This window comes from Cololabis saira, chromosome 1 (assembly GCF_033807715.1).
Source record: "Cololabis saira isolate AMF1-May2022 chromosome 1, fColSai1.1, whole genome shotgun sequence".
Taxonomy (NCBI): domain Eukaryota; kingdom Metazoa; phylum Chordata; class Actinopteri; order Beloniformes; family Belonidae; genus Cololabis; species Cololabis saira.
In genome coordinates, this window is record NC_084587.1 from 49,808,088 (window position 1) to 49,833,612 (window position 25,525).

The 25,525-nt window shown below is 41.3% G+C and overlaps 1 protein-coding gene across 1 annotated transcript; it reads right to left on the reverse strand.

Annotated features, from left to right (window-relative positions):
• Positions 1 to 1,339: 1,339 nt before the first annotated feature.
• On the reverse strand, positions 1,340 to 25,181 carry LOC133447191 (tripartite motif-containing protein 72-like). Its single transcript, XM_061725727.1, has 11 exons — positions 25,058 to 25,181; positions 16,981 to 17,558; positions 15,363 to 15,534; positions 13,350 to 13,445; positions 10,178 to 10,267; positions 9,891 to 10,034; positions 7,766 to 7,913; positions 5,517 to 5,558; positions 5,386 to 5,412; positions 5,125 to 5,300; positions 1,340 to 2,217 (listed from the first exon to the last, which is right to left on the reverse strand). Exons 2-11 carry the CDS (start codon positions 17,535 to 17,537, stop codon positions 1,849 to 1,851), a joined length of 1,821 nt encoding a protein of 606 aa, XP_061581711.1. The 5' UTR covers positions 17,538 to 17,558; positions 25,058 to 25,181; the 3' UTR covers positions 1,340 to 1,848.
• Positions 25,182 to 25,525: the final 344 nt, after the last annotated feature.

The following is a 25,525-nucleotide window of genomic DNA, read 5'->3' on the forward strand; positions in this document are numbered from 1 at the left end:
TTATACTTGTATGAGTCCTTACCCTACCTGTATATACTGTAAGTTCTTGTTTATTCCCCAGCAATACAGGTGGCGATAATACAGCACATCTGACATACCTTTGTTCACTGTTCTAACTTCCACCAAAGTCCATTACATTTTGGAGCTTTTACCTCTTGTGAAAGCTCCAAACAATCCCAAAACTAAAGGAAATACCTTAAAGAATAATCCAACACAAAACAATTTTTAGAATATATATATTTATTGTGTTGTCAAACATTTGATAATTATGCCACAAAACAGTAGTTATTGTAACTGGTGTAGGAGTATTGGTGTGTGGACTAAACCATTTCTAGGAATGGGGGGGGGCTAAATCTTTAAAGATGTGTATAGCACATTATTGCACGATTATAATGAGCAGTGCTTACATTGCGCTTTCAATAAATACTATTATTATTATTATTAATTCTGTCTCAAATTATTCTAGAGGGGGACAGCTTTACTAATGGGGGGGGGGCATGACCCCCCTGTCCCCCTCAGGATTTTCGCCCCTGGACTTGTGTACCCCTTGATGGCACTCTTATATATTATATATATATATATATATATATATATATATATATATATATATATATATATATATATATATATATATATATATATATATATATATATATCTTTTATTGGAATCATGTGAGTTGAAGAAGGGAGAACAACAAAGAAAATGCAGAACACGTTGTGCTTGGGATTGTCAGGTACTCCAGCTTCCTGCTACGGTGTATGTTTGGTTAACTGGTCATTCTGTCGTCAGTTGGTGGTGCAAGAAAAAATCACATCCTGTAAAGTAATCACACAATTACTGTGGGATTCAGCAGGGAAAATGCACCTTGTTTCATGGGTGTCAAATGTTCTGTTTTCGGCACTAAATTGGTCCAGTATTGGAATTCTGAGTATTACAACCGAAATACAGAGTACTATTGACATAATGCGTTTACATGGGAAGTTAAATTCCTCTTTAATTCAGAATTAAAATTAAATCCGATTTAAAATGAGTAAAAATTACCATGTAAACACCTAATTCCCAATGAAAATGGCCATTCCGAATTAAACTTAATTCCGGAGTAAGTGCTTGTTTATTCTGATTTTAAATCCGAATAGAATAATTCCGTGATCATGTAAACACTCATTCCTCTTTAAATTAATTCCGGTCTTTCTTTCTGCTCGTTCCCTCGCCCGTCTGTCTCCATGACGCTTATATTCCACGCTGGGCTGGTTTTCCAAACAAAGTTTCAAGATGGCAGCACGCAGTAAACGCTGGTCAAGAGCAGAGACCATTTATTTAATAAATAGCTTGGAGGAACTGGAAATAATTAAGAGAACAGATGGAAACAGGAAACATCAAAATTATGAGCTTTTCAAAGTTGTAGCGGCTAAGTTAGTTTTTCTTCCGGTAGTTTAACTTCCGGTCCCCCCCCTATCCAATCAGAACCTTCCCAACCCCCAGACCTGGAGAGGAATTGGAGGAAGACCATCAAACGTGTTTTCCATGTAAACCTCCATTCAGAATTACTATTTCCATGTAAACTCGGAGGAAAATAGTTTAATTCGGAATTATTTAATTCGGAATAATTAATTTCGAATTAAAAAACATCATGTAGCCGTGGCCCCTGTTACAACTGAAATACAGAGTACTACTGACATAATGTTCAATAATTACACCAGATGATAAAATAAACACATCAACAGTACCACCGGCTTCAGTATCCCAAGATAACTGTTGTTGACTGACCCGCAATGAAATAAGACAATAACAAAACATAACATAAATCATATGCAGAAGTTTGATATATGTGGGAAAGTTAACTCATTTCATTCTGTTTCTGCAACAGGGCATATGACTAATGGAGCCTCATTCTCTCCAGATTTATTTGTACAGGGGCTGAAGAATGGATGGATGGTGTCAGAAAAACGATCCGTGAATGTGTAGATGAGCTTTCTGGCCTCCACATTGTAGAAGGACACCAGTCCCTTGTCACAGTCCACGTAGATTCCGATGCGGGAGGGTCTGGCGTTGACCGTCAGGTTGGTTGTGGGTTCTCTTCGGACGCTGTAATTGGTTCTATCCCGCAGACTTAGGAACCAGAAACCGTGAGCTGGGCTTGCGTTGATTTTGCCCTTTCGATTAACGGACCAGCTTGCCACTCCCAGGTCCCAATCACTCTTTTCTCCAACTTCCACCTGCAAAAGGACAGTGGGATTAGATTATTGCAATAGGTGCACTAGGAACCAGTTTAGAACAATACAAAGGAGTATTTTTTTCCAAGTTCCAAGTATTTTTTCAAGTTAAATGAACTATTCAAATGTAATTTGATGTACGATCTCAATATCTAGCACTAGTTGAGTAGCCACAATTTGACTGGCTGGCGCCGGAGTCAGAATTGGAAAATTCACAATTTTTGGGAGAAGAAGTGGCAGAAGTAGCAGTAAAGGATGGTGGTGGAGGAGTATAGATACCTGAGTGCACACAGATATGACTAGATATGACTAGACAGATGATTCTACAACGACTCTGAAGAGACTTCAATTGTGACTCTGCAACAATTCACTTGCCTTCAGGGATTAATAAAGTGTTTGGAATAGTGATGGGACTCGATTAAAAAAATGTATCTAATTAATTAGAGGTTTTGTAATTAATTAATCGCAATTAATCGCATATCAATGTTTGACACGAGAAGCAACATTTTTCAATTTAAATGGATTTTGGTATGTGACTGAATCATTGAATTGACACATAAATGGGCTTAAAGGGGACCTATTATGAAAAACACGTTTTTTCTTGTTTTAACATATATAAAGTGGTCTCCCCCCACCCTGCCAGCACAAGGGAGACAAAATACCATGAATTTCTGCAAGCTCTCTGACCCCCGCCGGACAGAGTCCCCCAGTGTCACGTGTTTTTTTTTGAGCCGATTAGAATCTGCTCCTGTCGTGACGTCACGACAGGAGCAGATTTCCAGAGGTTCAGCCTCCGCTGCTGAAACCACGCCCACAACCAGCTCTCTCCGCTGCTGGAGCGGTCCTTTCATTGAGCCAGTCGGACGCGGCGCCGCGGCGGAGCGGATCCGGGTTAAATCATCCAGGTTCCCGGGTGGTTTGGGAGCTGGGTCCTCGGGGGTCTGTCCCAGGCTGGACCAGCTTCACCCTCCGAGATTTCCAGCCAAATCTGTCGGTTTGATCCCCGGTAACGGGCGATGCGCCGCGGATGCGCTCCGGAGCCGATCTGTGCGCCGGCCGTGGGATTGCAGCGCCCGTCGCGCAGCATCCGCCGGGCAGATCCGGCTGAAATTCCGCTGGTCGGTCCCCGGGAGTCCCTGCTACCAGTCCAGGCCGGTTCCTGGGGTCCCGGCCGGTCGGAACCGGTCAGATTCCCCCGTTAAAGCCGCGGTGATGCGCGCTGCCCCAGCAGCGCTGCTCCCGGGCGCCCGGCGTGGCTCCGGGGCAGCGTTCAGCATCCGCCGGGTAGATCCGGCTTAAATAGTGCATAAATGTTATTTATATACAACTCATATTTTATTTTTTTAACAATAAAGTTTCCATTTGTGAAAATTCAGTGTTGTGATAATTTACAGGCTCGGGCTGCTCTGGCGGAGCGAGGGTTTATTCTCCTCCCCTGCTACACGTCATTCAGGGAGCCAATCAGCACAGAGCCTCATTATCATACCCCCCCCTTCCCTAAAAATGAGGCGCAGAAAAAGAGGTTAGAAGCGGTAAAACTAGTGACAGGGCCCACAGGCTGGATTTATGATTTATGTAGAAAAAACAAGCTTTAGATTGTTTTTAAGACATTCAAGGCCTGTTTAAAATATACATTAAATGCCATAATAGGTCACCTTTAAACAACAAAATTGTGTTTATTTTGATAACTGAGTGTTAACATAAAGTGCAATATGAATAATAGGAATATGATTGCATTGTCTACAAGGCACAAACTTAAATTCAAGTTAGCTATATTCAAGCTTTTTCAGGACTTTTTGTAAACTTTCTATGTCTTAAACACATTTGTTTTTGTTAGTAAAATTAAAAAACAGCACGTCTGTGCTAGCTGCAACATGTTTGGCATAGAGGTGCTAGCGAAGGCTGGAAGAGCTCCGGCGATAGGAAAATTCTTTCTTGCACAATTTGCACACAACTGTGCTTTTATCCAGATTTCCACTCGGTAGTTTTTTAAAACAAAAATTTTCTCCCACCGAACCCAGCAACGACTTCCCATCGGTTTGGATTTCCATTGTTGTTTCTCGTGTTGAGTTCTGTGCATCAGTCAGTACGTTTACATGCAGCAGAGAAATCAGATTTCTGATGGTATCAGATAAACATCCAGAAGACCCAATCACTTGTCTGAGTTTACATGCTGTTTAGAGAATGGGCTAAATAGCCAGAGCATGGCTGACTCCGTGATGCTAGGTGGCGCTGTAACCATGGTAACCATTTCAACAAAGAGCCACTTCCGGTTGACGGTTGTTTTGTTTGGCTCCAACGTTACGCCTTCCGTATATTTTTCCACTTTATTTTGATCTGCTCCGGTGTCCTGATGAAGCTTCTGCCATCTCTTTCACAATCTTTTTAAAGGTGTTTAAACAACTATTTAACACGCGCCGTCTCCTTTCACTTCCGGGTGAATGACCCAGAGGAAATTCTCCAGCTGCTCAGACTGCAATATCTGATGTCTCCGTATACATGGCGTTAACATTCCGACTGTGAACGGGTTATCTAGGTGTTGCTATCCGATTATTAAATGTCCGAAATAGGTCCGAAGTAGATCGGATTGAGGTGTTTACATGCAATTTAAAAGTCCGAACGATGTCTTATACGATCAGAAATCCGATTGAACTGCTGTATGTAAACGTACTGAGTATTACAGGTAACTTATACCGGGAACTCGTGCAATGAGAAACGTTCCACACTGTTTGGAGTGCAAAAGTAAATTGCGATTAAATGCATTTTTTTTTTTTTGTCGCGTTATATTTCTTTAATTAATTAATCATAATTAACGCGATAAAGTCCCAGCCCTAGTTTGGAATTGAATTAAATTGAATAAAATTGAATTGAATTGTCCCTTGGCCGTCCTCCACAGGGGGTCCCACCTACCTCCCAGTAATGGCGTCCCGAGCTGAAGCCCTGGTGGGCCAGCACACACACCACCCGGTTAAACCGCTCCGGGTGGTCCTGCACAGCCTGGTGACGGTCGCTACAGCGAACCTGCTTTCCGTCGGCTGAGACGACGAGACGAGGGTGGGCCGTCCTGAAGTCTAGAGTTATGTCGGCTTTTGCCAGAGAAGGATTGACAGATAGTACAAGAAATGAAATAAAAACATAATTTAAGGCCAACAAATCCTTTGAATCCCTTACTTGCATACTCCTGCACCCTCTTAGCCTCTGTGAAGAAAGAAAAAAAGTTGTTGCTAGCATGGTGGATGAAGGAATTGATTTTAACAGGAACATTCTCAATGACATTTTGTGTTATTTAGTAAAAAGCTTACTTGGGTGGGGCCTGTGGGCCGACGGGGCCAAGGACTGCTTGCCTGTCAGTGAGACGAAAAGATCATTCAAATGGCAAGAGACTGCAGTTTTCTCAAAATGAAGAAATGACATATAAAGACACCAGTATTAAATGAACATTAGAAACGTGTCCACTGTGGAAATATTTGAACAATGTTTGAATTCAAGCATTCAGAGGACATTTTTTCAAGTGTGGGTGCATGTTGTGAGTGTGATGGGCTCCCAACACCTGCAGTAATAAACTGATCACACCTTATCTCTAATAGAGGGAATCCGCATCACGTCACAGATGCAACTTCACAGCGGGTTTCGCCCACTGAGTGTCAGAAAGACTGAGTGTCAGAAAGACTGAGTGTCAGAAAGACTGAGTGTCAGAAAGACTGAGTGGCAGAAATACTGAGTGTCAGCGTAAACTTTCAGTTTGAGCAACTGGAAAACATCAAAAATGGGAAAGAGCTGTTGTGCGATCGACTGTACTCATAGATTTAGCAAGAAATCGGAGTTATCATTTTACAGCCTGCTGAAAAATAAGCTTAAGAGAGACAAATGGATCGCTGCAATTCACAGAAACAACTGGATTCCAGGCACCGAAACGTGGATTTGCGGTTCCCATTTTGTATCAGGTAATGTTGGATTTTTGGGTAGCGAACCTTAAACGGTCAAATCATAAAGTTTGGTGTCCTCATCACTTTAATTTCACCAACAAATCCTGCCTTGAAGTCGGACCAAACGTCAAGACGTTTGTGAGCCTTCAAGCTTTGCTTCGTGTATTTCCCCGGCGTAGAAATGAAGTACATATAAATATCAGGAAACTGGATTCGTGGCCAAATATTAATGTCCATGGACCACTGGTTCTTGGTAACTGTACCAAATATTAATGTCCATGGACCACTGGTTCTTGGTAACTGTACCAAATATTAATGTCCATGGACCACTGGTTCTTGGTAATTGTACCAAATATTAATGTCCATGGACCACTGGTTCTTGGTAACTGTACCAAATATTAATGTCCATGGACCACTGGTTCTTGGTAACTGTACCAAATATTAATGTCCATGGACCACTGGTTCTTGGGGTAACTGTACGGGTCACTGTCAAGTCCAACTGCCTTTAATTTAAGCTGATAATCGTCTGTTATCCCGTCTTCTCCACCAGTTGCAGCTGTTTCTGCCACTCAGTGCGAGTAAGGGGGCTGGTCCAGAGGGGAACTGACGTCAATCCATACCTTCTATAGCATGTGTTCAGCACTGCATCCATGTTCACCAGTGTTGAGCCACTGTGCTGGAGCACCACTGGCTCAGCGTTGGATGATAAAAAGTTGTGTTAAAAAGTGTTTAAATAACACTATAAAAGAGTGGAGACATATACACACTTTCTAGTGTTAAGTCAACACTGGGGCTTTTGCTAATTTGAAATAATAAACTAATAAATCTGAAATAAATGCATTAATTGGGGCCCGAGCACTGACAGTGCGAAGGCCCTATTGTATCTGTAGGAATTTTATATTTTTTTTCTTGTTTTTATTTTTATTTTTCTGACGAAATGAGGGCCTTTTTTCCCCCCTAAACGTGCCCCAAAAGTAACCAAATGTTGCAAGCAAGCCAGACCTGGCAAAAAATTTGATATTTCATGGTTTACATTAATGGGCGTGGCAAAATGGCCTAATGGCTCAACAGCGCCCCCTAGAAAACTTTGTGCCTCAAGCCCCACAATACGGTTTAACGTACATGCACGAAAATCGGTACACACCTGTATCATGTTGCAACTTAAAGAAAAGTCTCTTGGCGTCATGGCCGAAACCGAACAGGAAGTCGGCCATTTTCAATTAATCGTGTAATTTTGGCACAATTTATGCCATTTCGCCGTTTCTTCGCCCGAACCGTAACGTACACCCAGGTGTGTTGTACATCAAAATGTGCGACGATGCGCATTACTTTTCTCAGTCAAAAGCGTTACCGTGGCGACGACAGACTCCAAAAAGCGCGACCCCCCTTCATCTGATTGGTCCATATTTGATAGTTCCTACTTTCTGCCATAACTTTTGAATGGTTTGACATAGAGAGTCATGGCTGGTGTCATCCCCTAAATGTCCAGGCCTGAAGAATCTACATGCAAGTCATACAAGCGCTTCCACTGCAGCACACCTGAACGAGGGCCCGTCCATCGCTGCTTGCAGCTTTAATTTCAGATTCGTACTTCAAACAGATTTGACTATCCAATAAAGACTTACAGATTTCAGGCAGTTTCTGCATTTCTTCCTGAAGCCGCTCCGTCATTTGATTGACAGTTGGAAGAATAACGCCCGAGGTCAGCTGGGATGACACAGAGACACCAGACCAGTCCTTTGCTTGTGGAAGTGTTGGCAGAGCAGGAAACATCTGCAGGGAGAAGAGTGACCCCCATGATGTTCAAAATGATCCTGGAAACACACATGTAGGGGTCGTCCTCACAGTAGTCTCACAACCTTCTTTCTCCTTTCATAGGAAAAGCAACCAGGTAAGCATGACCAGAGGAGGTATGCAGGAGAATAAATGACATTTATTTGGGTGCCCAGAGCACAGCATATGAACAATTCCTCACTGATGAACAGAATGGGTAGTTGGCTGCACGTGAAAACTACAGACAAACTACTACAGAAACTAACATTCTGATCCTGCACAATGGTGGGACTCATATTCACTAAACCAAGGTATTTAATTCTGTGTTGTTAAAAGCAGAAAGGCTTTAATGATAACTTGTTAGCCCTACCCTGACAAGAACATCCAGTGTGGAATCAAAGAAGCTTGCTCTGGAACAATTCCAAGAACAAGTCCACACTGGTCAAGAGGAAACGCCTTTGCTCTGCAGAGACGTGTCTTGTGCTCCGCGCTGTCAGGGAAAGGGATTGATTCAGCAGCAGATACTAGCTGGAAGCTCACACACAAGGCTCCATTCTGGGCCCAGGTTTTTTTTCTCTGAAAATGACTGTGTTTACATGCATCAATAACCCTTTTAAAACCAGAATATTGGCAATAACCCAAATTTGCACGGCCATGTAAACACCAATAATCCCTTTGAATAACCCGAATTTGCTCATATTCGGGTTTTTAAAAACCCGAATATGAGCCCTGGGTTACTCCTTATATAACCCGAATATTCAGTCATGTAAACACCAAACAGAATATCCCCATCAAACTGAACATGAATTTGTTTTCTGCCCATGCTCTGTTCACAAGGAATCCTGGTCTTTTGAGTCCAGGAAGTTCTTATAAACACGGAGAAACCAAGACCAGGAGGAGACTAATCACTTCATAAATGTAATGAAGGATATGAACATTTCTGCATTTGTAGATGGTAGAAAGTACCGGGATAGAAGATTTACAAGAAGGTGAGAGAAAAGTTGCACGAAGCAGCATTTGTTTTGAATTTGGATACAGGAAGAAGAAGGGGAAATGACGGGAATTGAATCATGACGTTCTCCGCCAGATATCTTGATCCAGATATCCCCAATGATTAATTACCATGTAAACAGAATATTCCGAATGTTTCAGTAACCGGAATATTAGCAATAACCTGAATTTTGACTGCATGTAAATGTAGTCTCTGCTTCCTTTTCTTTTTATAAAAGCATGACGTTTCTTTTCCCCGTTTTGCTGATGATTTGTAAATGTATCTGCTCATACAGACGGATAGATAGCCTGGCTTTTATATACTAATAATATATATAAATATATATATATATATATATATATATATATAGAGAGAGAGAGAACAAGCAGCGCAGAAAGACCAGAATTAATTTAAAGCGGAATGAGTGTTTACATGATCGTGGAATGATTCTATTCGGATTTAAAATCAGAATAATAAAATCGACTCCGAGCTCCTCCCGGGTGACCGAACTCCTCACCTTATCTCTAAGGGAGCGTCCAGAAGCCCTGCGGAGGAAACTCATCTCGGCCGCTTGTATCCTTTTGGTCACTACCTAAAGTTCATGACCATAGGTGAGGGTAGGTGCTTAGATTGACCGGTAAATCAAGAGCTTCGCCTTTCGACTCAGCTCCTTCTTCACCACGACTGTCCAGTACATCGACCGCATTACTGCGGCCAAGATCATATAATCTTATATATATATATATATATATATATATATATATACATATATATATATATATATATATATATATATATATATATATATATATATATCATATTATCTTATTTATGTTTTATTTTTTCATTTTAGAATTGTTGTCCTTACAATTTTAGTAGTCACTGTTGCACTGTTTTGGACTGCAGTAGTGAAGTGCTACATAACCACGTCTTTATGTTGCGTGTTAATGTGTTCCATTCTGTTTGGTCCTACAGTGTATCAATACCTTGAGAAAAAGTACGTAGTCTTCAGATGCAGTCAGCTGGTTCAGAGTTGTACTCCTGTTTTTAAGTACAGCTAATTCGTCGTTCAGCTCGTTCAGCAAACTCTGACCTCTGTGCTCTGCTGCTTGAAGAGACATCTTTATCATCTGGAGGTGAGGAAAAAAAGTGTATCAGACACCCGAGTGAGCAGAAATCAATGAAATGAACAAGAATATGTAAATAGATATGGGCCTCTGGTTGTTGCTGCAACATTCCTTCCATATTTGTGTGTGTAAACCCGATGATTTACCTCCAAGATTTGCGCCTGGCAGCGCTCCACACTGGAGATTAGTTTGGAAAAAGCACGAACAACTCCGTCTGTTTCTCTCTCAGCAGCAGCCTGGATAAGAGACACAAACGTTTGGCTTCATGAGAGAAATGAGACGAGCCTGGCTGATGCATGCGTGAGACCAGTCCTGTCACAGGTCCAATGAAACCTTTCTTAATTACAACCTTGATGTATTTTGGGATATATTTCTGTGATAAATATTAAAGTCAGTATTTTGTGTAAAATTAGAAAGACAACCAGAAGACAGCGTTTCAGTTCCAAGGATTTCAACAGTGCTGAAGCAGATCCCCATGTTATGGTTTTTCCTGCAGCTTTTCACTTTTAAACAGCAGTTAAATCAGAAACTATGGGAAGAGGCTCTTAAAAAGGTGCACAGTGCATACCTCTTCCGTCTGTGCTAGGCATGGTCTCATCCAATGCAAACTTATTCATAGGGCCCATTGGACCAGGATGAGACTGTCTAAAATTTACAAAGATGTGGACCAGGGCTGTCAGTTTAGTGCGTTAATTAGATTAATTAATTACACTGCTAATTAACGCAATTAATTATGAGTGGCAAAATGCGTATTGAGTATGAGTATTTTAAATTTGGCCCATTGAGGGACCCGTAGGGTCACTTTCCTCCTGCTGCTAGTCAAACAAACAAAACAGGTGACAGACGTGGACGCGACTCAGGGGAGCGACTCAGCAAATCTTTGCTAGGGCCTTTGAATGGCAAGTTTATGTATAAAAAGAAAGAAGACGGGACATTTTGTAAAAAAGAATGTTCCTATCAGCGGAGCTGCTCCAGCCTGAATTATCATTTAAACGCTAAACATGTCCGGACAAGTTCCACTGTAAACATTACAGCTACTAGTACTTGAATCGCTGTATTGAGTCAGCTTTAGTTTTAATTTTGAATTGAGAGTCTGCTTAACTGCCTATTTGAGACTCTGCCTTATTTTATTTCTGAATTTTATTTCTATTTTAAACTGTATAAAATTGGAAAAAATAAGGTGCACATTGAATGGGTGCACAGACAAATTTTACACTACATGGGCCCCCTTTTTCTCATATATTAAGAGGCTCGATTTCCCTGCGGTTCCAGAGTAATGTTATTTCTCCTAGTTGTGTGCAGGTGTTTTTATACATATGTTTGTGTATGTATGTATGTATGTATGTTTTACTTGTGTTCACCCTGCTGGATGGATGTGAAGTTAAGACACAGTCTAGTTAGAAACATGAGGAGCGTCTATATGGCGAATAGTCTGGTTATGAGGATTTCAGAATCAGAATCAGACTTTAATGACAATGTTTGAATACATCAAACAGGGAATTTGACTTCGGTTAACACCGTCGGCGACATAGATGTTATAATGCGCCAGTTTTTCCAAATGAGGATGACACTGGGATAGAGGAGGGAAAAAAGGCATCTTCACACTGTGTATAAATACGCAGTGTCAAGGTGCAAAAAACACCTCAGCACAGAAAAGAAACATAACAACATCATGACGAAGACTTGCATGTGGGTGTGGGGGGAGGGTTACTGGGGGATCCCGGGACAGTGCATCGAAGTGAGGGCCGCGGCCTTCATGGCGCTCGAACCCGGAGACTGTGTTGGGGGGCTGATAAGAGGGGAGCCAGGGAAGGCGTTGAGAATGAGGGAGGTGTGGTTATCAGCAAGTGTGTGTGTGTGAGCGGTAAGTCTGTGAACTTTGCCCCAGAGCTGCTCCTCAGCCATTGTCCTTGATGTTATCAGACGGCCCGGTATAGTTCTGATACAGTCCACAGATGTCCTGGGAAGGGGAGGGCTAGTGGGGGGGAGAGCGTCTTGTTTACATTCCACCAGGGAGATTGTGACTGGAGCTGCCGGCCAAGCCGCTCTGTCAAGGTCAGATTGTAGAATCAACAATTGCATTTGGGTCAGGCAGACTCCAGTAATTTTCCGTCTGCCTTAAGTCTCTGGTTCATCAATGGCGACTCCAAACAGACGAATTTGTGGTCAATTCCCGCCAAGCCGAGCTTCCAACTTCTCCAAGATCTTTTCCATCTTTCCAATGAGATCAAAAAACGCAGCTAGCCTGCGATTCTGCTCTAGAATTTGCATCCAGCTTGCGATTTTGCTCCCCCAACGTTAGAGTCTGAGTGTCGGACGCACAGCTTATCCCTTCAGCCACGTCCGGCAGCTCTGAGAGGGCCAGAACAGCTGTCGACGACTTACGAATTAGTCGATATGCCAGGAAACCGCCAGCTCTAATTTCACTGTATTATCTGGTCGATCTGTATGTAACTTAATCAAGGCGTACTGTTGATGTGTTGTAGTTTTTTGTGTGCGTTTCTTTGTTTTAGGACTATCTTTGTTAATGTCCTTTACCTATGCATTATAATTCATAAGTGCATTTATACTGTTAATGTTTGTCGTGCCAAAAATTCAATAAAAAAAACTTTTAAAAAACGTAACCGCTCCGCACATACTGTACAAACACATTTAAACATGCTTCTACAGCTTGTTCTTAAAGAACATGGACTCACCTTTCCTCGTCCCACAGACCTTATTCTTGCTGTTATACCTATCTTAAAATAACGATGATAATAATAATACGGCTGAACATCATGCCTACAGCCCTAATTCCAAAACAGTTGGGACACTGTGTCGAATGTAAACAACACCTGATTGCAGTGATTTTCAAATATCCTGAACCCATATTTGATTCCCAACAGAGCAGAGGAAACGAGTGGAATCTTGAAAGTGATTAAACGTGTCATCTGGAGAAAAAGCAATGAAATGTCTCAAAAAAGTTTAGATAGTTTGATGTTTACTGTCTCTGCTTTTGAGATTTGAGGAGTTGCTGGAATTTTGAGAGAGGGTTGTTGTTGTTTTTTATTTATTTATGATTTCATGATGTGCCAGTTGTTTTCAGTTGAAGAAAGATATGAACTAAAGCGGGCCACCCAGGCGCTTCTGTGTTTTAGGCTTTTTGAGATGGAAGAAGTATGACGTTTAACACCGTCTTGCTGAATGATTTCCCTTTGTTATTAAGCTTTGTGTCTTACAAGGGTTTGTTTTTTAGAAGCTAAAATGGATGACTCAGCATCCTTCATGAGCGGTAATTCCAGTTTCTCCACCCGACACATTTATCAACTCACAACTCACCTTTATCTCTCGAATGGAGCACTGTAGCTCCTCCACCTTCCTCTCTCTCTCACAGATGAGATCCTTCAGTTCCACCTCTGCAATACCTAACTGGGACTGGAGAAGACGAACAAAAATGAATCAAAGAACGAGCTCCCCACAACAAGGCTTACTGCTGCATGTGTAGGATACACAGGTGTAGGATACACGCGTGTAGGACACACGGGTATAGATTACACGGGTATAGATTACACGGGTGTAGGATACACGGGTGTAGGATACACGGGTGTAGGATACACGGGTGTAGGATACACGGGTGTAGGACACACTGATCTTTTAGAGATGGGACTTTTCATTGTTGCTAGAAAAAAGTGCATGAGAGAGTCGTTGAAGGCCTTCAATGAGGTTCTTATCTTTCGAATGAATTTCATTTGGACTGCAAATTTTGTTAAATTGTGTCATGAAATAACTTGAAAATGTGCACGTGTAACATGTTTCGCCCTAAAACTTATACTTTACTTAAAGGGGACCTATTATCATACATCTAATACCTATTTTAAACGGGCCTTGAATGTCTTAAAAACAAGCTTTTGATTGTTTTTGCTAAATAAATTAGAAATTCATCCTCTGATCCATGTCTTTATCTTCCCATTCTCTAACCTCATTATCTATGCAGGATTCTGAGTGGGCGGGGCTATGATAATGAGGCTCTGTGCTGATTGGCTGCCTGGATGACGCGATACACCGCTACAAAAAAATGGCGGAAGCTCCGGCTGGTGGAGTTAGTTGTGGGCGTAGTTTCAGCAGAATCTGAATGGCTCGTAGATCCACATCACACTGGACGGCAGAATTTGGTTTCTTTCCTCCTTCTCTGAGTTGGCAGGCTGAGGAGAGACCACTTTATATATGTTAAAGCAAGAGAAAACCTGGTTTTCATAATAGGTCCCCTTTAACTTATACTCTTAACTCTTAAGCCTGATTTAAGGTTCTTTGTTCTGGCTATTTTGTTCAATGTAGCCACAGCCCCAGCCTTAGAAGAGTGGGTTTTAACACACCTTGGTTGTAGATCCAGATCCAGTCACCATGCAGCCAGTCATTGTTTGAAAATAAACTCAAAATATCTTTCACAACTTCATAAGCCAGCACGAAGTGTATGTTCTAGTTTATGTAAAAGAAAGCAAATGTATGAGAATGCTATGGTGAGATTCTACGGTGAGTTGTGGTTAAAAAACTGTGTTGGCTTCCCAACTAAGGCTGTCACTCAGCGGTCAGACTGCCAATCAGTGGCCAAACTGCCAAAACAAATCACTGAACTAGAACCAAAAATATGGGAAGTTAAACCAACGCAGAGCCGTCGTGAATCATTCTGACTTCTCCGTCACTCCATTTCTCCGCGGTCCAGTACCCGGCCAGAGCACTAGTTGATACTTTGTTTAGCTTCCGGCTTTTCCGGTCACAGTGAATCAAAGAGATAAGGACAACTATTGTGCAAAAAAACAAAACAACCCCAAAAAAAAAAAAAACACACACACACACACACTCGCACTCGAAGAAAAGAGCGCTGAAAGTTCACTACTGCTTCACGAACCAGAACTGGAAATGCGTTGCTACCAAGCAAACCAATACAGGTGTCATCAGATTCTCTCTAGCGCCACCCTTCACCACGACGGCCATCAGGGGTACTGCAGCCAACAGTGAAGCCGGCACGGGAGAACGGGGAGAACGCACATGCAGCGTCATGTGACGTCACATCCACAGGACAGCGCGGGAAATTCGGGCCCAGAATTGCAGCACATTTTGCAGCACACAGCCTGTTCAAGGCAAAGGAGAGATACACTAGAGGATCATTCTTTTGGGTTTGGAACGCTTCATCTGACATTATTACTAAAAAACTTAAAATGTATACGGATTTTTTTCATAAATCCTGCCTCAATCCTGCCTCAAGCTCCTTTACTATAACCTGACGGCTGCTATGGAATGGTGCCTATTAACCCCCCCCCCCACACACACACACACACACACGCACACACGCACCTTCTTGATGTTCCACTCCCGGTGGGCAGGAACGATGGCGTGCCCCCGGTGCTCCGCCGCCTCCACACAGATGCTGCAGACACAAACGCTGTCGGTGCGACAGAAGAACTCCAAACCTCTCAGGTGAATGGGACACGGAGGCAGAGCTGGGGAGTCATCGGGGAGGCTGTACCTGCAATAACCATGAGAAAACAAGCCAAAACACTGCTATAAATGATGAATTATTAGAGTTTTTCAAACATTTACACACTGCAGATGGGACATTTCTGCACGGCTCTGAATACAATGTTATTAGTAAAGTCAAATGATACATTTCCATTTGTTATTATGTAAAGCAATGTTTTCTTCATTATTCTATATACTTCTATACTTCTATATATAATACTATATACTATACTTCTTACTTTCTTAGTGACCCCTTTAAAAGCGACGCCTTTTAAAAGTTAATTTACATTCAAAGATGCAATTAAATTGTTTTTTTTTTCTTTTTTTTTTCCATTTTCACTTCTGATTTACTGGTATAGGCTTGAGAGAAGATTTGTTACAGAACACACCCTGTGGTATGTTGCTAAAATTAGCACACGTTCAGGAACCTGCTATGAATTAGATTTATTGATTAATTGAATAGGAGATGGAAAGATCATTGTAAATGGGACTTTTCCAAAACCTCAACATAAAGATTTGCTTAATTCTCTGCTCGGCTTTCCATGAGACAAAAAAGACATACTTTTAATGTACATATTATACATAATGATATATATAACAATATATAACAATAACAACATATAACTATAACAATCCTCCTCTTCTCCCAACCGGCAACACCTTTTGCTTAGAACTCTGTATCTGTTTTGAAATTAGTTACTTTTGAGTAGTAAGGGTGGGCTGCCAGTTTTGTTAAACTTGTTTTCTCTCTTGTTGGTCAGGTTAGTTACTTACTCCTAAAACAGGATTCTTTTGTTTGTCATTTTGGCCTTAGTCCACCCTGAAGCCTAGTAGCTCAGCCTCAGTTACTTTTCTATATATTTATATGTTAATTTACTTATTCATGTAAAATACATAATTTTCTTTATATTGAAACCAAATCTTGGGGAGAATGGGGTCTTTTGTGCTTGATGTTCCCCAGTCTAGGCACCCCTAGACTGGGACATAACAATGTATATACATATATATATATATATATATATATATATATATATATATATATATATATATATATATATATATATATATATATATATATATATATATATATATATATATATATATATATATATATTGTTGTCAGACACACTCAAAAATATGCAATACAACGTAGTGGTTTCACAAGAATCTCTTCATGTGATGCAAACTTCTCCAAGCAGGCTAAAGTGAATGGAAATGAAATGTGTTTCGATATTCTGTAACAAAACTTGATTATGGATAATGAAGCTTTAATAAAGCAGTTTCAACGAGTTTTCAGCAGACTCACTGCCTTCTTGTTACAAAATAGTGTCTGGCTGTTTTGGGCCTGGGGCCCCGGCAACCATGAGGTCACCATGGTTTCCAGCTCCCTGTGGTTCTCCAGCATGCTGGGATGCGTATGTGAGGGGTTTGCAGGCAGAGACGGGTGGTGTACCTGCTGAGGGTGGAGTACGGCGGTGAGTACGGTGGTGGGGGGACGTGCTGCACATGGTCCGGAGCCGGAAAGGCCGGGGGAACTTTGGCGCCAGGATGGACGCCGGGATGGGAGACGCCAGCTTGCGGCACACCGGGAGCCATCAGGTGGTGAAAACGGCTCTGCATCTCAGCGATGAGGTCCCCCGGCAGCTCCCCCGGCCTCGGGGTAGCCAGGGCCGGGGCGGGGTGCAGGCTGAGGTGCTCCACTCCTCCAGGGCTCCCGTCTGGGGCCACTGGAGATTTGGCCATTTCCTTGAACTGCTCAGTGATTTCCTTCAGCGTTCGGTTGATGTGGAGCTCGGGGCGTTTGCGGAAAGACTCCTTGCAGAGGGGACACTGGTACGGCTTGGCGCCCCGTCCCCCCGCCCCTCCCCCTATCCCTGCGTCCCAGTAGCAGCAGAGGCAGGACTGGCAGAAGCTGTGGCCGCACGGCGTGGACACCGGGTCGTTGAACACCTCCAGACAGATGGAGCAGGTGAACTGATCCTCGGACAGACAGGCAGCAGACAGCGCCATCCTCAGGCAGTCAGAGTTCACCTGGAAAAGAACAGAAATGACCAGGGCTGGAGATCCATTCAAATGTCAAGAATCAATTCGATTCCGATTCTTAAGATTCAGAATCGATTATCAAGATTTGATTCGATCCGATTCCAATATTGATTTGTGTTAGTGTTATTAAAACTGTTTATTCAGCTGTTGCATGAATTATATGACTGTAGTTATGCAACATATTACTACTAGTATTATATTGAGATTCAACAGCAAGTATTGCAGCTAATGATGCTGTAAGGACCAATCAGCTCCCAGAATGCTGATAGAACTGAAACAGAAACATCGTGTGGATCAGAATTACCAAACAGATCCAGGGAGGAAACAGAGACGGATGAAATCGGTTTTATTTTTTCCCACATTCCATTTAAATTTGTTCCATTTTCGGTCTATTTCGGTTTTTAATTCTTGAGAATTTGGTTTTTAGCATTTTATGCAAATGTAACCCCAAGACAGTATATAAAGTAATGAAATAGACAATGTATGCAATTATAACTGAAAACTTTAATGTTTTCATACCTTTAAACATATTTAAAGGCAAAAACATGGCACTAGTTATTCTTGTGTCCAACAAAACATCCTTTTTTTGGGCATAAACAAAGAAATACCCAAAGTTGCAATGTAATGATGAAAAAAAAATCGATCTTTAGACATAAGAATCGATTTTTAGGAATTTATATGAGAATCGATTTAGAAACGGAAAATCGTTTTTTTCAACACAGGCCTAGAAATGACCACACGGAGGAACACTGGTGACCCCCGACCCGTTTGGACATCTGATTTCATTCTGCTGACTGTTTTGAGTTACTAAAATTAAAAAATAACCTCCGATTACAGATTGTTTGGGAAGATACAAGGTAATGTGACCTCTTTATACCCGAAAACTGAGTCTAGCCGACAAACTAACGCCGCTCCTGACCTGAAGGAATCATTCCCAGTCAGGTTTCCTCTATTGTTTTCTCTCTCTACTGCACACAGATATGACCACAAGGGCTGATTCTGGCCTCACTGTCACTGTTTTCCTCAGACATCCACGAGCCAGTAAAAACTGATCCGTGAGCCTTGGCAAGATTTTACATGACTGAGTATTCACAGAGCACAAGGGGGGAACTGCTGTTGAAGATCGTGTTAAAGGGGACCTATTATGGCATCTAATCCCTGTTTTAAACAGGCCTTGAATGTCTTAAAAACAAGCTTTTGACTGTTTTTGCTAAATAAATTAGAAATTCAACATCTGAGCCATGTCTTTATCTTCCCATTCTCTAACCTCATTATCTATGCAGGATTCTGAGTGGGCGGGGCTATGATAATGAGGCTCTGTGCTGATTGGCTGCCTGAATGACACGATACACCACTACGAAAAAATGGCTGAAGCTCCGGCCGGTGGAGTTAGTTGTGGGCGTGGTTTCACGCATCAGAGGCCAAACTATGTAAATCACATTTTGGTTACGTCACGACGGGAGCAGAATCTGAACGGCTCGTAGATCCACATCACACTGGACCATCATCCGGGCGGCTGTACAGACACTGCAGAATTTGGTTTCTTTCCTGCTTCTCTGAGTTGGCAGGCTGAGGGGAGACCACTTTATAAATGTTAAAGCAAGAGAAAACCTGTTTTTCATAATAGGTCCCCTTTAAATATGCAACATTTACCTCCGCTGTAATATTTGATCAGACCTGTACGGACCAGCTGGCTAGCAATCTCACAACAGAAACTTTATCTGTGTGAGATTTGATTTGATTTGATTTGATTTTGTACATGTAAAAGACAACAATCAAAAGAGAAGATGAGAAAACAAAACAAAACAAACAAAAAAAAACAAGCATTTCATCCTTTAACACTTAATATCTTAATATACATGTGCAAAAAGGAGTAGGAAGAAGTGTAAACTTATTTAATCCTACCTCCATTCACTAATCATTTATTAACACGTATTTATAATAACTAACTAGACTATAATTATACTATACTATAATTATACTATACTATAATTATACTATACTATAATTATACTAGACTATAATTATACTATACTATAATTATACTCACACACTTACCTATACATACATACACATAGTTGAATATTTCTATATATTTGTACACACATGCCCATATAAATATTTATATGAATATACTTATTTACACCATACTGTCTCTATATTAACTCCATCTGCTCTATATCTATATATATCTACATACACACATATACAAATACATAGATGAGAACATGCAACAAAATGAAACACATGTATAAAGTTAGTAAGCTAAGGGAAAACCAAATCTTGTTTTTGGCCTAAACAAATTGGATTGTTGATCCTATTTTAACATCAAATAACATCACAGAGAATTGATAATGAACACAGGCTCACTTCTAAACTTCTAAAAGAGATGCAACTAAGCGGAGAGACAGCAGTTGCCTGTGGTTTGTGATTGTGAGGGTTTGTGATTGTGAGGGTTTGTGATTGTGAGGGTTGTGATTGTGAGGGTTGTGATTGTGATGAGGGTTTGTGATTGTGAGGGTTTGTGATTGTGAGGGTTTGTGATTGTGAGGGTTGTGATTGTGATGAGGGTTTGTGATTGTGAGGGTTTGTGAGGGTTTGTGATTGTGATGAGGGTTTGTGATTGTGAGGGTTTGTGAGGGTTTGTGAGGGTTTGTGATTGTGATGAGGGTTTGTGATTGTGAGGGTTTGTGATTGTGAGGGTTTGTGATTGTGAGGGTTTGTGATTGTGAGGGTTGTGATTGTGATGAGGGTTTGTGATTGTGAGGGTTTGTGATTGTGAGGGTTTGTGATTGTGAGGGTTGTGATTGTGATGAGGGTTTGTGATTGTGAGGGTTTGTGAGGGTTTGTGATTGTGATGAGGGTTTGTGATTGTGAGGGTTTGTGAGGGTTTGTGAGGGTTTGTGATTGTGATGAGGGTTTGTGATTGTGAGGGTTTGTGATTGTGAGGGTTTGTGATTGTGAGGGTTTGTGATTGTGAGGGTTTGTGATTGTGAGGGTTTGTGATTGTGAGGGTTGTGATTGTGAGGGTTGTGATTGTGAGGGTTTGTGATTGTGAGGGTTTGTGATTGTGAGGGTTGTGATTGTGAGGGTTTGTGATTGTGAGGGTTTGTGATTGTGATGAGGGTTTGTGATTGTGAGGGGTTGTGATTGTGAGGGTTGTGATTGTGAGGGTTTGTGATTGTGAGGGTTTGTGATTGTGAGGGTTGTGATTGTGAGGGTTTGTGATTGTGAGGGTTTGTGATTGTGATGAGGGTTTGTGATTGTGAGGGTTTGTGAGGGTTTGTGATTGTGATGAGGGTTTGTGATTGTGAGGGTTTGTGAGGGTTTGTGATTGTGATGAGGGTTTGTGATTGTGAGGGTTTGTGAGGGTTTGTGAGGGTTTGTGATTGTGAGGGTTTGTGATTGTGAGGGTTGTGATTGTGAGGGTTGTGATTGTGAGGGTTTGTGATTGTGATGAGGGTTTGTGATTGTGAGGGTTTGTGAGGGTTTGTGAGGGTTTGTGATTGTGATGAGGGTTTGTGATTGTGAGGGTTTGTGATTGTGAGGGTTTGTGATTGTGAGGGTTTGTGATTGTGAGGGTTTGTGATTGTGAGGGTTTGTGATTGTGAGGGTTTGTGATTGTGAGGGTTGTGATTGTGAGGGTTTGTGATTGTGAGGGTTTGTGATTGTGAGGGTTGTGATTGTGAGGGTTTGTGATTGTGAGGGTTTGTGATTGTGATGAGGGTTTGTGATTGTGAGGGTTTGTGATTGTGAGGGTTGTGATTGTGAGGGTTTGTGATTGTGAGGGTTTGTGATTGTGAGGGTTGTGATTGTGAGGGTTTGTGATTGTGAGGGTTTGTGATTGTGATGAGGGTTTGTGATTGTGAGGGTTTGTGAGGGTTTGTGATTGTGATGAGGGTTTGTGATTTGTGTATTTATATGAATATACTTATTTACACCATACTGTCTCTATATTAACTCAATCTGCTCTATATCTATATATATCTACATACACACATATACAAATACATAGATGAGAACATGCAACAAAATGAAACACATGTATAAAGTTAGTAAGCTAAGGGAAAACCAAATCTTGTTTTTGGCCTAAACAAATTGGATTGTTGATCCTATTTTAACATCAAATAACATCACAGAGAATTGATAATGAACACAGGCTCACTTCTAAACTTCTAAAAGAGATGCAACTAAGCTGAAAGACAGCAGTTGCCTGTGGTTTGTGATTGTGAGGGTTTGTGAGGGTTTGTGAGGGTTTGTGATTGTGATGAGGGTTTGTGATTGTGAGGGTTTGTGATTGTGAGGGTTTGTGATTGTGAGGGTTTGTGATTGTGAGGGTTTGTGATTGTGAGGGTTTGTGATTGTGAGGGTTTGTGATTGTGAGGGTTTGTGATTGTGAGGGTTGTGATTGTGAGGGTTTGTGATTGTGAGGGTTTGTGATTGTGAGGGTTGTGATTGTGAGGGTTTGTGATTGTGAGGGTTTGTGATTGTGAGGGTTTGTGATTGTGAGGGTTTGTGATTGTGAGGGTTGTGATTGTGAGGGTTTGTGATTGTGAGGGTTTGTGATTGTGAGGGTTGTGATTGTGAGGGTTTGTGATTGTGAGGGTTTGTGATTGTGATGAGGGTTTGTGATTGTGAGGGTTTGTGAGGGTTTGTGATTGTGATGAGGGTTTGTGATTGTGAGGGTTTGTGATTGTGAGGGTTTGTGATCGTGAGGGTTTGTGATCGTGAGGGTTTGTGATTGTGAGGGTTTGTGATTGTGAGGGTTTGTGATTGTGAGGGTTTGTGATTGTGAGGGTTTGTGAGGGTTTGTGATTGTGATGAGGGTTTGTGATTGTGAGGGTTTGTGATTGTGAGGGTTTGTGATCGTGAGGGTTTGTGATCGTGAGGGTTTGTGATTGTGAGGGTTTGTGATTGTGAGGGTTTGTGATCGTGAGGGTTTGTGATCGTGAGGGTTTGTGATTGTGAGGGTTTGTGATCGTGAGGGTTTGTGATTGTGAGGGTTGTGATTGTGAGGGTTGTGATTGTGAGGGTTTGTGATTGTGAGGGTTTGTGATTGTGAGGGTTTGTGATTGTGAGGGTTTGTGATTGTGAGGGTTTGTGAGGGTTTGTGATTGTGATGATGGTTTGTGATTGTGAGGGTTGTGATTGTGAGGGTTGTGATTGTGAGGGTTTGTGATCGTGAGGGTTTGTGATTGTGAGGGTTGTGATTGTGAGGGTTTGTGATTGTGAGGGTTTGTGATTGTGAGGGTTTGTGATTGTGAGGGTTTGTGATTGTGAGGGTTTGTGAGGGTTTGTGATTGTGATGATGGTTTGTGATTGTGAGGGTTGTGATTGTGAGGGTTGTGATTGTGAGGGTTTGTGATCGTGAGGGTTTGTGATTGTGAGGGTTTGTGATTGTGATGATGGTTTGTGATTGTGAGGGTTGTGATTGTGAGGGTTGTGATTGTGAGGGTTTGTGATTGTGAGGGTTTGTGATTGTGAGGGTTTGTGATTGTGAGGGTTTGTGATTGTGAGGGTTTGTGATTGTGATGATGGTTTGTGATTGTGAGGGTTGTGATTGTGAGGGTTGTGATTGTGAGGGTTTGTGATTGTGAGGGTTTGTGATTGTGAGGGTTTGTGATTGTGAGGGTTGTGATCGTGAGGGTTTGTGATTGTGAGGGGTTGTGATTGTGAGGGTTTGTGATTGTGAGGGTTTGTGATCGTGAGGGTTTGTGATTGTGAGGGTTTGTGATTGTGAGGGTTTGTGATTGTGAGGGTTTGTGATTGTGATGATGGTTTGTGATTGTGAGGGTTGTGATTGTGAGGGTTGTGATTGTGAGGGTTTGTGATCGTGAGGGTTTGTGATTGTGAGGGTTTGTGATTGTGAGGGTTTGTGATTGTGAGGGTTTGTGATTGTGAGGGTTTGTGATTGTGAGGGTTTGTGATTGTGAGGGTTTGTGAGGGTTTGTGATTGTGATGATGGTTTGTGATTGTGAGGGTTTGTGATTGTGAGGGTTTGTGAGGGTTTGTGATTGTGATGATGGTTTGTGATTGTGAGGGTTTGTGATTGTGAGGGTTGTGATTGTGAGGGTTTGTGAGGGTTTGTGATTGTGAGGGTTTGTGATTGTGAGGGTTTGTGATTGTGAGGGTTTGTGAGGGTTTGTGATTGTGAGGGTTTGTGATTGTGAGGGTTTGTGATTGTGAGGGTTTGTGATTGTGAGGGTTTGTCTGCCGGAGAGAAGACTCAGTGAGGATTATTCAGACTCAGCAGGGCCAACACGCTGACGGAATCTCCTCATGGAGAACACTCACTTCCATAAATAAAGAGCAAAACCCGTAAATGTTTGGAGTGAAACTAGTCAAGTAGGTGATGAGTCGCCACATTTCAGGTGCCACCGGTTTCCCAGCGGCGAGCCTCAGGTAAGAAATCTGCCAGTGGGACAAGATTTATCTTCTCATTACAAGCAAAAAAATCTTGTCCCACTGGCAGATTTTTCTACTTATTTTAAGTGAAAATTTACTTGAAACAGGTGAAAATGGTCAAATAAGAAGTTATTTTTCCAGCGATGACTCTTGTTTTAAGTGTAATGAGATTTTTTGACTAAAAATGAGACATTTTAACTAGAAATAAGAAATATTCTTGTTAAGATTTTGAGTTTTTGCAGTGTAAGGCCCATTACTGAGACATTGTTACAATCAACACTATTGGGTGAATGGGTAGATTTGTTTATATTTATGTACAGAAATGGGCAGCTTATTATATGTGTGTATATGTATATATATATATATATATATATATATATATATATATATATATATATATATATATATATATATATATATATATATATATATATATATATATATATATATATATATATATGTATGTATGGGTGTATGTGTGAGATATAGATATAGAGCAGATGGAGTTATTATAGAGACAGTATGGTGTACATAAGTATATTTATATAAATATTTATATGGGCATGTGTGTACAAATATATAGAAATACTCAACTATGTGTATGTATGTATAGGTAAGTGTGTGAGTATAATTATAGTATAGTTAGTTATTATAAATACTTGTTAATAAATGATTAGTGAATGGAGTTAGAATTAAATAAGTTTACACTTCTTCCTACTCCTTTTTGTACATGTACGGTAAATTAAAATATATAAGTGTTAAAGTATGAAATTCTTTGTTTTGTTTGCTTTTTTTGTTTTCTTATCTTCCCTTTAATTGTTGTCTTTTACATGTACAAAATATAAATCAAAGTAAACCCTGTACTTGTCGGCCTCCAGCGAAGCCTCAATCCTCTTCTTCATACACACTTCAGATTACAGGTGCTAATGTGAAAAGGTTTACAAATGTTCACCAATCCTTAGCAAGACGTTCCAGTGGGTTTTTTTTTTGTATTTTTCCCCTTGTCTGCATATATATAAATGGTTAATACCAAGTTTGATCAAACTTAAAGCATATATATGCATTTTAGACGCCTGGCTTACCTGTGTGTGGGAGCTGAGCGGCTGCTTCTGTTGCTGTGGTAAAAACACTATAAATCCAAAATATCCTGAGTGGATCTGTCTCCTGTTACCTCTTCATCTCATTTACCCGGTTCAAGTGTCTCATTTCAGCCGTTGGAATCTTTTCCTTGTTCCTTTTCCTTGAAGAAGCTGGTGACCCCTCCCTCTCGCCCTTCACCTGGTAGATACCTGAGCAAACCTGCTGGACCGGTCTGAGCCGCCTCAGAGATGCTGCACATTTCTGCTGCACATTTCTCTCATATCAGCCCACGGGACGTCAACAATGCCCTGGTGAGATGAAGAAGTGGAACTCTGAATCTGAGCATCCAGCCCACTCTCCGTTACCCCGTCCCCAGTACTGTAAAAAAAAGAATCAGGGGGGAGGGTGGATTTTATCATCTGGGGACAGATCATTTGTGCTGATTACAAATAATATAATATATTACAAAT

Bases quoted from the DNA above. Each gene is read 5' to 3' on its own strand.
- LOC133447191 (XM_061725727.1), bottom strand. From the start codon at position 17,537: ATGGCGCTGTCTGCTGCCTGTCTGTCCGAGGATCAGTTCACCTGCTCC. The intron at 15,535-16,980 runs GTACACCACCCG...TGGTTATTGCAG, and splicing joins CCGTACTCCACCCTCAGCAG to GTACAGCCTCCCCGATGACT. The intron at 5,413-5,516 runs GTAAGCTTTTTA...CTTTCTTCACAG, and splicing joins GGCCCACAGGCCCCACCCAA to AGGCTAAGAGGGTGCAGGAG.